Consider the following 12,231-nt stretch of genomic DNA (forward strand, 5'->3'; position numbering starts at 1 on the left):
CTCCTCTCCTCTTCCTTTTCTTTTCTTTTCTCTCCTCCTCTCTCCCTCCATTCTTCTCTCTTCCTCTTTCACCACAACCTCCTGTCTCTTCCAACTCGGACTGTGCTTTGCCCATCTTTTATCAGCCTTTTATCAATCTATGCTTCCAAGGACTCACCGTATTAGTGCTAGAATTAATGCAGACACCCAATTGGCTTTAACCCTACTGCAGCTCTCAAGTTCAAGGGATGCACTACCTTCAGCCTCCCCAAGAGCAGGAACTACAGATATGCGCCAATATACACAGCAATATTTTACTTTTTCAAATGCTGTATCTGTCTATATATATATATATATATACATGTAATCTCCATATATATCTTCATATATGTATGTGTTTGTATATGTACACACAGAACGAGTATTATACATTACATATCTCATACAATACAGCTATGGAGATAGACCACAAATCTCTTCAAGCTTCTGATATTTATTCATGCTTAGCTAGAATTCTGATAGCAGAAATTTCCCTAGCCTGAGACTCCTTGACTAGAAAACATTAAATTTAAATTAAATTAATGGAAAAAAAAATCACCTTTTTTCCAGTTGCAACCTAGATGTTTTCTATGTAGCTAATAAGTAATAGCCACATGCAGCAGGCATAGATTACACTTCATTTTTTTTTATCTCTTTCCACTAATAAACTTTCTCATAGGGGTCATACCTTATATTTCATTCTGTATTAGATCAGAGTCAATTTGGACTCTGATAGAATATTTGGGAGATGTGTTATTGCTCTCCAATACATTCTGTTCTCTTGCTAATTACACATCATAAAGAGGCACTTTGATGTCAATTACATAGAGACTACTGAAAATCTATATCAAACACCAAATTCTAAAGTAAACAGTGGTCTTAGAATCAGAAGACCTGTTTAAGTCCTGGCCATGAAACTTACTAGCTACATGACTTTTGGAAAATCACTTCTTTGGACCCTACTTTCCTCCACTGTATTATGAATAGGGTAGTGCTAGATATGTTCTAAGAACTCTTCCAGCTCTGACATTTCTTTTTTTGCGGGGGGGCAAGCCAGTCAGGGTTAAGTGAGTTGCCCAGGGCCACACAGCTAGTAAGTGTTATGTGAGGCCAGATTTGAACTCAAGTCCTCCTGACTCCACGGCCAGTGCTCTTTCCGCTGCGCCACCTAGCTGCCCCTATCTCTGACATTCTTAAGCCTGTAAATACTAGGGGAAAAGATAATTGCAATATATTTTCCAGAAGAAGATGAATTAGGTGGCCTGATTTTCTTTGGGTATGAGACTGTATTTTATAAAAACAAGGGCAAATATGAAGAACTATGAAAGCTAGAAATTGTTCTCCTGTGGTTAGCTTTTTCATCATAATAAATAAGAGCACACAAGGTGCCATTTTTCCTTTGTACAAGTAATACCAAAAAAATTTAAAAGGCTGCATTTTGCAAAATACTCCCCAAAAAAATGAAAAATGGCATGTGGCTTCATCTATTAAATGTTACATTGCTTTTTTTTATTTTTTTAGGCAATTGGGGTTAAGTGACTTGCCCAGGGTCACACAGCTAGTAAGTGTCAAGTGTTTGGTTGGAGGCCACATTTGAACTCAGGTCCTCCTGACTCCAGGGCTGGTGCTCTATCCACTGCGCCACCTAGCTGCCCCTACATTGCTTTTTAATTGAATGAATAAATTTAATTAGATGAAATATTCATTTTATAAAAATCAGGAACCATGTCCTATGACATAAAAGAGGCATTATAATAGAGTGAGAATTATGGTAATCAAGAACATCTGGGATCATATCACAGCTCTGATAATTCTTAGTTTTATGACTGAGTCTCAGTTTTCTCATCTGCAAAATGGATATGACAGACACACATACTGCCTATACCTCACATGTAATTAAAAAGAAAGTGTTAGGCAGTCTTTTAAGGGCTAGATAAATGTAAGGGTTTTAAAAAATATTATTATAAAAGAGTACACTAATACAGAACTTTAAAATCAATGGACATATTATCCAATTGTTCTATTCCTATCTGGAAGTGAATTAGCAAAACATGAGTGGAATAAACCTTTTCTTTTGATTCTCTCGAATTCTTCCCTTTGACCAGGGCCAATGATTAGAATTCTTTTCCAGTTGCTAGTGACCTTCTTCCCAACTGCCAACAATAGAACACTTTTTGCTCCTTTTTGTTCTGGGCCCACACCAAAGACCTTTCAAGGCATGTAGAAGTCAATATGCACTCTTCAAGCATACTGGTAAGCCTATTTGGTGGCTTTCTCCCTGTCCCATTCCCGGTCCTGTCTTCTTTAGAGGATAGAGAGTTTTCTAAGAAATTATATCAAAATAGCCCTTATTCTGTTATAAATTGTGATTAGTTCACCGAATGAGAAATGACTGATAAGAATAAAACAAAATATAAAATATGAACAAAATACAAATATGTAGAAGTAGTTGTGATTGTATCAGTGTGGGGAACTCTCAGTGTGGAGAGTCTCTTCCCAAATATAGGATCTCTCTTCAACAACAGATCATAATCTATCTATAATTTAACAGAGTTCTAGGATGTTGCTTACAATGCACAGAGTACACAATGCACAATCCACAAAGTGACTTCTCCAGAATTATACATAAAGTATAAGAGACAGAATCTGAACTCAAGTCTTTTTAACTCCAGGCTTACTACACCATACTGCCTCTCTTGAATGAAATGTAATAGAAAAATACCTTTTTAAAAAAATTTTTATATTTAATTTATGGAATAAAACAAGCATTTCCATAGTATAATAAAAAAGATAATTACATATTACTGCAAGTCTATTATGTACAACTTGATATTCCTTGTAAATATATAATAAAGTTATCATATAAATTTCTTTTTTTTTCTTTTTTTCTTTCCTCCCCCCTTCCACCCTGCCTTAGAGATGGCTACCATTAGACACAGCATATGTATGGAAAGGTATTCTATATATACTTCTATTTATCAGTTCTTTTTCTGGATATAGATAGCATCTTTCTTCATATGCCCTTTATTTTTAATTTGTGCATTTATATATTAATAGTAAAATATTGATAATTTTCTTTGAGATCCTTATGAATCGAGGTTTTGTTCCCTAAAACACTAACAAATGAGTATTAATATCCTGGTAAGGAACTTGATAAAAGTTCATGGCCCCTACTCAGCTTCACAGTGAGAAAAATTTACTTCATTTCTCAACTAATGAAAGCAAGTAAGAAAGTCAAGGAGAGCTCCAGTCCTATTTTAAGCAAAGTTCACTCACAGTGAGGCTCATATGGGGGTGGTGGATCTCCACAAGGTACACACTCCATGTCTTGAAAGCCGACAAGCTTTGTCTTCCTGTAAAATCTAGAAAAGGAAGGAGAATTAATTTTTATTGTCTCTTTATCCTAAGCTAATAGATATAACAACAGATTTCTGCTAGAAAATTTTGGAAGCTTTTATTACTATTACTTCTATTACTATTTCAAATGAAAAGTAACTTAAACATTAAAACACAATTCTATCTCAGGTATCATACCATCAAGAAAACATAGTTCTGACCACATTGTAGGGTTTCAATAAGGTTTGCTGAGCATGCTTATACAGACTCCATATGTTCTAAACCAATCCCAAATAGAAAAGAAAAAAAATAAAGCTGATGGCTCTTTGCCTCTCAACTGTAATTCATATCAAGTCTATTATGAAGGAAACTTTTGTAATATTCAGAATTTAGGTGTTATTTTCCATAGCATCAATTGGAATGAAATCAGAAGCACTATCTGATAAATTTGGACAATGTACCAAAATATGGCTACTTGAATAAAGGTTAAAGTTTGGGCCTAAACTGGGTAAATAGCTTATCTCTATTGATGACTGTCATTTTTCACTATGAAAATCTGGCCAGTGTTTTACTCCTCCTTTTGCTTTTTTTGGGGGGGTTGTGGTGGTGGTGGTGGTATCATGAAAGTCATTTCCTGTGCCTCAACTTTACTGTCTAAAAAATGAGATTAAGGCATATCACCCACTGATGCAGTAAAGTGAAAATGTTTTTGTAAAAAACTTTGAAAAAGCTTTGGATAAAAGCCACTATGTAAGTGCTACCTACCTAATGCATTAATGCTGGTTTGAAAAGAACATAATTTTAAAAATAATAATGTAATTAAACCATGAAGCTACAGCTAAGCACTTCACTGAAGCAAAAACCTGTAGTTTAAGTAGGGAGAAGAATGAGCTGGGGAGTTCTGTATATCTTCATTGTCCTCTTTTTCTCAGGCTATTCAATTTGGTTCGCTCCCCCTTCTACTTTTCCTCAGCCTATCTGTCACATCTGTTCCATAATTTCTTAAAAACACCTCTCAGCTATTCAATAACTCAACCCTCTCATCTGAAAAGCTTCCTCTTCCCCTCAGCATGAGTCACCATATTCTCTACCTAGAGTTTCATATTACACATCTGCACTAAATTCTACCTCAAGTTTTAAAATGATTAAGAGTAAGACCCTACATCTACATTTTAAAAAAGATACTCTTGGCCATGCACTTGAGGAGATTATCCTTAAATTCAGTTACTTTTTAAGGAGGTTGAATTTTTCCACAATCCTTCAATGAGTATTTAAATAACAATGTAAATAATAGAAAGGAATAGACAGTTGGCAAGAGTCTGCATTGAGGAATAAAGATCCCAAATGGGGAGTAATCCAGAAATCATATCGCATGAGGAATAGGAATTGTAAAGAAAGAGGGTGTCTATGAACTAGAGAATGACTGGTATATGGAATTATGGATATATGAAGGTAATGGAATACTACAGTACTATGTTACAGTCCTATGTAAAATGATGAAGGGTAAGATTTTGAAGAAACCTGGGAAGACTTATATGAGCTGATTCAGAGTAAACAGAACTATGAGAATACTTTATATAGTCACAACACTGTGAAAACAAAAGACTGAAAAACTGAAGAACTCTGATCAATGCAATGATCAACCACAATTCCAGAGGACTGATGGATGAAGAATGATACCCACTTAAGGACAGAGGTGATAGATTAAATATATGGAATGACTCACATAATCTTAAACAAGGCCAATATGGAAATTTGTTTTGCTTGATTATGCATTTGTTACAAGGAGTTTTTTTTCCCCCTTCCTTTTTTTCAGTTGGATGGGAGGTGGGAGGAAGAGAAAATAAATGCTTAATTGAAAAAAAAATTAGTTTTCAAATTGGGGAAAGAACCAGAGGCATTTAATCTAGAAAATGTGGAACAGAGGGAGGCCATGATAGTCATCTTCAAATATCTGAAAGGAAATAACACAGAATCTGTATTAAACTTGTTCTGTGTATCTCTAGAGAGGAGAGTATAGATAGGCAAACTGTTGAAAAACTAACAAATATAGAAGACCAAAAATGGAATGAATTGCCTCAAGAGGTGGTGGTTCCCCCTCATTAGAGGTTCAAGCAAGGTCTGGATGACTACTTTTCCTTCCTTCTTTCTTTCTTCCTTCCTTTCTTTCTTTATGAGGCAATGGGGGTTAAGAGATTTGCCCAGGGTCACACAACTAGTAAGTATCAAGTGTCTGAGGTTGGATTTGAACTCAGGTCCTCCTGACACCAAGGCCAGAGTTCTATCCACTGCGCCACCTAGCTTCCCCCATGGATGACCACTTTTCAGAGACATTCAGAGCCATATTTCTATTCAGGTATAGAATGAACCATGTTACTTCTGAGATCCCTTCTGACTCACAGAATTAGTTTAAAGTTGATGTTATAACTGTATTATTGTCCAGATACATTAGAAAGAACATGGGGCTGGGAGTTTAGGAGATGTCAGTCTTCGTCCTGTCTTGTTACACTGTCTCTGTCTGTTGTTTTGGTCATTTTACCCCTCTAGGCTTGAGTTCCTTATATGTAAAATGAAAAGGTTAGATTAAATTCACTCCAGTTCTAATATTCACATCTATGAGTCAGACTGAATTCATTCATTTACAAGTCATATGCACCATGTCATAACTTCCAGTTTCTGAGCTTTTGATATTAGTAAAAATGCAAACATTAGGATAAATGCAAACAAAGTCAGGTCATAAAGCTTTGGACCTTGCCTTCAAATTGAACTCCACACAATTAAGTTCAAATCAAAAGTTGATTAAGTGCCTACTATATGCAAGGCACTGTTCTAGGTACTGGGGACACAAGACAAAAATGACATAGATTATGTCCTCATAAGGTGCTTATTGGTAGGGAAAGGGAGTGTGTGTGTGGTAGAATACAACATGTACCTGAATTAAAAGAAATTCAAGAAAATTATCAAAAGAAAGTTAACCAATTAAGAAAAAAGATACAAAATCTTTAGGAATAAAATAACTCCTTGAAACCTACAAATGGGCAAGGGGAATTGAATGATGTTATAGGACTCCAGGAAATACAAATTTCAATATGAGGCCTGGTAGGATGAGAAAGGGCCTCATCCAGGAGGCGGCACCTGAGTAGTGCTTTTGAGGAAGCTAAGGATTCTATGAAGTAAGGGTGAGGAGCAAGTTCATTCTGGACATAGAGCACAATGTGCAATGATTTAGCTATTAAAGCACAGAAGGACTAAATGACAAAACAGTGGAAGGACAAATCCAGCAAATTAAACCAACAACTACTGATTGAGGGGCAGTGGATACAGCACCAGCTCTTGATTCAGGAGGACCTGAGTTCAAATCCAGCCTCAGACACATAACACTTACTAGCTGCGTGACCTTGGGCAAGTCACTTAACCCCATTGCCTAGCCCCCCAAAAATAAAAAATACTGATTGAGAACCTCATATGTGCAAGGCACTGTTGGGGACTCAAAGAAGAAGACATTGACCCTACACTCAAGGAATCTATAATCTAATTCACAGGGCCATATTTAGAGCTGGAAAGGAACTTAGCTACCCAATCCAATGCCCTCAGAGTTTTATAGATGAAAAAACTGAGACCCAGAGAGGTAAAGTAACTTGCCCAAGGTCATAGATCCTCCTGTTCCCAATCTAGCACTGTTTACACAATATTGTAATGACACAAAGACAGGACAAATAATTTAAGAGTTAATATTAGTGTGTTAATTTAATAATTAATATGTTAAATAATCTAAGAGTTTAATTAATATAATATAATAAATAACTTGAGGTTTATAATTATATATTAATTTAATAATTTACATAATAAATGACAAGTTGATATTAGCGTATTAATTTAACAGTTAATATAATCTTAAATAATTTAAGAGTTAATATTGGTAAATATAAAATTGAGATTTTTTTAAAAGGGAGAAATAGTTTTTTTAGAACAATGAAAGAACAGAAAAATTTAACTCACCCTGGTAAGCAGTCCCCACAAACAGCATCATTGGTGACAGAACAGTTAGCCTTCTGAAATCGGTTCACTAATGCACAATCCAGACAGGGTTTGCATTTCTGAAAGCCCCAGTCCTCCTTGAATCTGTGCGGCCTGCATGTCATGCACTGTGCATCCTCCCCATAACCAAAGCCACATTCCTGTGGGGATTAACAAGCAATAGAAAGCTATTCAGACATTGCAAGCGTGAATAAGGAGGGACTGCTGGGATAAAATGAAGACCTAGTATAATAATTACTGAGAGTAGGCCTTCCTAGATACAAAAGCAGTTCTTTCAGCAAGTTCAAATGTGTCTTCCACTGCTAATAATCTCTCTTACTTCTATAAGTATACTTAGTCATCCACTTTATTCAAGAAACCACTGAGTATTTGAATAATAAAGAGCCGCAAGGACTCCCACTGGTACATTATTACTAGCTTATGGTAGAATTATTGAGCTTTCTTGTTTTCTAATTAAACCAGTCATGTGAATGTTCAGATTCTAAAGTGAATGGACTATTCAGTAATTCATTGGTAAAGACATAAAAACAAGTACTTTGATATTAGGGTTCATATATTGAGTGAAGAAAGATAATGGCCTGTAAAATTTCACATGAAATTTGCATGGTTATGAAAATAGCCACATGTACAGTTAACTAATGACTGAAAAAATGTTACTTAAGTTTTTATTACCTAATTACATTTGGCCACTTAATAAGTTCAAATTTTATTTAATAAGGTATTCACATACTTCTTAAAATCACCCAAACTATGCAATTCATGATGAAAATGTATTATAACTAGCTTCTTAAAACTTCTGAGTTGGATGCCAAAAAAAGTGTTTTATTTGTGCTACATATTAAAATCTTAAGAGGTCCAAGGGCTGCTAGTTGGACCATGCTGAGAATGTGGCCATAGATATGTGGCCTATCTAAGGGGGGGCGGGGAGTGGGGTTGGGCTTTCATTTAAACTCTCAAGACCTTAGATCCTTTATCCGCAAAATAAAGGAGGTGGGGCAGATGTCTACAATCCCTTGGAGTTTGAGAATTCTATGATTCTGTGTCACATATTTACCTTTTCACTAATTTTATACGATTTGATATTTTCTAACATCTTCTAAATCAAGTTACCTAAAATGAATGAATTTTAAAGTATCCATTAAGTGCTTACTACATGCCAAGCATTGTGCTCAACTATGGGAATACCAATACAAAGGCAAAGCCGGTCCCTGTTCTCAAGGAACTGACATTTTTATGGGGGAGACAACACATAGCTAGGAATAGTGGCCAGGAAAGGATAACTCCATTTGGAAAGTCATAGCAGTGGCTATCAAACTTTTTCGTTTCAGGATTCCTTTATATTAAGGACCCCAAAGAACTTTTGCTTATGTGGGTTATAATCTATCGATATTAACCATGTTAGAAATTAAAACTGACATTTTAAAATATTTAATTTCATTGAAAATAACAGTAACAAGCCCATTACATGGAACACAAATAATAGATTTTTATGAAAAAAATAACCATTTTCAAAAACAAAAAAGTTTAGTGAGAAGAGTGGCATTTTTAAAAACTTATTTTTGCAGTCTTCTCTAACGTCTGGCTTATTGTTAGATAGCTGGATTCTCGTTTCTGTTTCTGCATTCAATCTGTTGCAACATTTTGTTTTGGTTAAAGTATGTGAAGAAAACCCAGCCTCACACAGATACATAGTTGCAAAGGGAGAATTTTTTTGTTTGTTTGTTTTTAGGCAATTGGGATTAAGTGACTTGCCCAGGGTCACACAGCTAGGAAGTGTCAAGTGTTTGGTCTGAGGCTGGATTTGAACTCAGGTCCTCCTGACTTCAGGGCCGGTGCTCTATCTACTGCACCACCTAGCTGCCCCGAAAGGGAGAATTTTAATAGGCAAATAATGTATTAGTATTGGTATGAAAACAGTTTTGATCTTGCAGACCCCTTGAAAGGGTCTTGGGGGCTCCCTGGGTCAATAATTTGAGAACTATTGAATTATAGAGATGGTAAGCAGAGTCACAGAGGAATAGACTAACACCCCCTTAAAAGGAGAAAGCCATCTAGACTAAGCACTTCCGCTTCTCTCACTTTCTACTTATTCCTCCACAATCTGGCTTCAGACTTCATCATTCAATTAAAATTGACCTCTCCAAAGTGACTGATACGGATTTTTCCCTACTCTAATCCATCTTCCACTCAGCTACGAAAGTCATTTTTTCAACACTCAGCTCAAATTCTACCTTCTATGGGAAGCTTATCCTAGTCCACCTGGCTTCCGTACCTTCCTCTCTGAGATGATTTTCCAATTACTGTCTATATGTCTTCTATCTTCTTAGTTATCTCCATATTTGTCTCCCTATCAGAATATGAGCTCACTGAGGGGCAGGGACTGTCTATGTCTTTGTATCCTAATCACTTAGCAGAATATTTGGCGCATAGTAACTGCTTGGTAAATACTTGTTGACAATGGCAGAGTTGAGTTGATCACAGTCGCTGAAGAAGAAAGCATAGGGAGTGAGGTGGGGGGTTGGGGCAAGGAAATGGCGGCTGGAGCCAAGTGTAGAAGTAGCGGACAATTGAGGCAACTACCAGTCAGGAGTTCAGGGAATAACGGCGTGTGGCGTGACTCTGAGTAAGGCCGTTACCCTTTCTGTTCCCCAAACAACGCCGAGTCTATAAATTTTGAAGCAAGTGTCAATTGGCAATGGGGAAGGGAGTTTCCTCACTGGGAACTTCCTGTACTAAATAAAATCATAGTTCCGGTAAAAAACTACTACCAACAAAAAAGAGTAAACAGTAGGCCAAAATGGAGCACATTTGGACATGATGCATATTTTACACTTGGTTTCATTTAGAGGAAGATTATTTCAATCTAATTTTTATGGGAACCAGGATGAGACTCTTTCAAGATAGATAACAGCTGAATTTCTTCTTTTCCTTAGATTTTTCACATCTCCCTCCTTTCGTAAGTCTCTCCAAATGCCTATTTACCACTCTACCACTGCTTCTATTTTTTTGAGTTCTCATGTCTGCTTTTTATAGTTTCTCTATGTCTACCCTCCCCACCGGCCAGCCAGGATTCAGATCTTACTGCTTCCTTATACTCTTCACTAAAAATCTCTCATGCACTTCTAATCTGCCATGTAGGTGTTAGAAAATTACATACCCACATTTTCAGTCTATGCTTAACCACACTCGATGAACTCCTTTTTAGCTTAATTCGACAAGAACTTATTAAATACCTACTATGTGCTCAGCACTGTACTAGGTGCTGGGAATATATTGAGATTTAAAAACACACACACACACACATATGAAACAGTTTCTGCCCTCAAGGAGCTTACATTCTATGAGAGGAGAAAACATGTATATAAAAAGTAGATATAAAATATAAGGTAAAAGTACACAGCAGAGAACAAAAGAAAACTTACAAGGAAGCAAACAAAAGATGGACAGCTCTCAGCACAATGCAAAGTATTTATTATATAGGCTCTCTTGAAATGGAAATTTCAAATGGAATGGAAATTTATGGTTGTATATTTTGAATCCTCTCTTATGTTCTGTGCACATGGCAAAGCTTTTTTTTCTTATTTTGTATTTAAGTTTTAATATTTAAGTTTATGTTTCTTTTTTCTTATTATGTATTTAAGTTTTAGTCTTTAAGTCTAAAATAAAATTTTTTTTTAAAAAACAAAAAAGAGACATTTCTACTAAAAAAAATAAAATATAAGGTGAACACACATGGTAAATTACAAGGAGGCCTTAGAAACTAGGAGAGACCAGGAAAGGCTTCATGTAGAGGCTGTTGCTTGAATAGGGGTTTGAAAGAAACAAGGGACTCTAAGAGACAGAGATGTTTTCCAGGCATGGAGGACAGACATCACAAAGGCACAGAGACCAGAGCTCAGGTGTCATGTGTGATAAGTAGCAGGATAGTCAATACACTTTCCATTGGTACCTGTTCTGAAACTTCCAGCTGAAGGTAAAGTTAGTATTTATAGTAAATAACCTTTGAATGAGGGCCTAAGGGATTCTCCTAAAAACAAAAATCTAAGACTTTTAGTACTTACATGTTCTGACCTCTACTTTAGTATCTTTAGCAGCCTTCTTGCTCATTTTTAGATCATCAGTTGAATTCCACATTGTTGAGGTAAATAACGATATAACTTTTGGAGAACTGAGGTGTTAATCATCTATGCCATCTTTAGCTGGTTACTTTTGCTAATTAAACATTGGAGAAATAATGTTTGTAATTTTGACGAGTTTAAAACTGGCCAAATTTTTAAAAAATTAAACAATTTCTAGATTTCTGGACCATGAATGTCTCACATTGGACTTTCACTATCTGAATATTAATCTTAATATTTCAGACAAAGCTTAGTTTGCCTGTTTGTTGCTGTTAGTGGATTTATTTTTCAGAGGCTAGGACTAGGGTTGTTTGTACCCACTAATTTTCAGGGAGTATTTAAAAAAATTTCAAGAAGATGACACTGGAAGTCCATTGTAATTTAAAGTACCACCACAACCACTACCATCACCACCACCACTACCACTTTAAAAACCGTAATCCAGCTGGCAGATCATAAAATTCTGGGAACTCTATGTAGCGCCTGTTCAAACCAATCCCATAAATCTTGAAAAGACTAGAATTTCAGAGAAGTTGTTTCCAATTACCCAAAGAAGTAAATTATAGTGTGTAGGATATGATTGTTTGGGGCACAACAAAGAAAACTTATCAAAGCATTTAAAACTTATAGACTTGGTCTGTCACATTTCTGATGCGTCATAAACATCAGAGTCACTGTAATTACTTTAGATGCCTCTAGTAAAGTAAACAGCATATAAATA

At 35.9% G+C, this 12,231-nt stretch overlaps 1 protein-coding gene across 3 annotated transcripts in view; it reads right to left on the reverse strand.

Moving 5' to 3' along the window:
• Positions 1 to 12,231, reverse strand: part of TNFRSF19 (TNF receptor superfamily member 19) — an 86,106-nt gene that overhangs the window by 38,774 nt on the left and 35,101 nt on the right. For all 3 annotated transcript variants that reach the window (XM_027877555.1, XM_027877553.1, XM_027877554.1), the window contains exons 4-5: positions 7,354 to 7,532; positions 3,295 to 3,380 (exon numbers count right to left, since the gene is read on the reverse strand). In XM_027877555.1, the coding sequence (XP_027733356.1) occupies positions 3,295 to 3,380; positions 7,354 to 7,532 (265 nt within the window). The remainder of the gene's footprint in view (positions 1 to 3,294; positions 3,381 to 7,353; positions 7,533 to 12,231) is intronic.

This window comes from Vombatus ursinus, unplaced genomic scaffold (assembly GCF_900497805.2).
Source record: "Vombatus ursinus unplaced genomic scaffold, bare-nosed wombat genome assembly UNPS02014813.1, whole genome shotgun sequence".
In the NCBI taxonomy this organism is placed as follows: Eukaryota; Metazoa; Chordata; class Mammalia; order Diprotodontia; family Vombatidae; genus Vombatus; species Vombatus ursinus.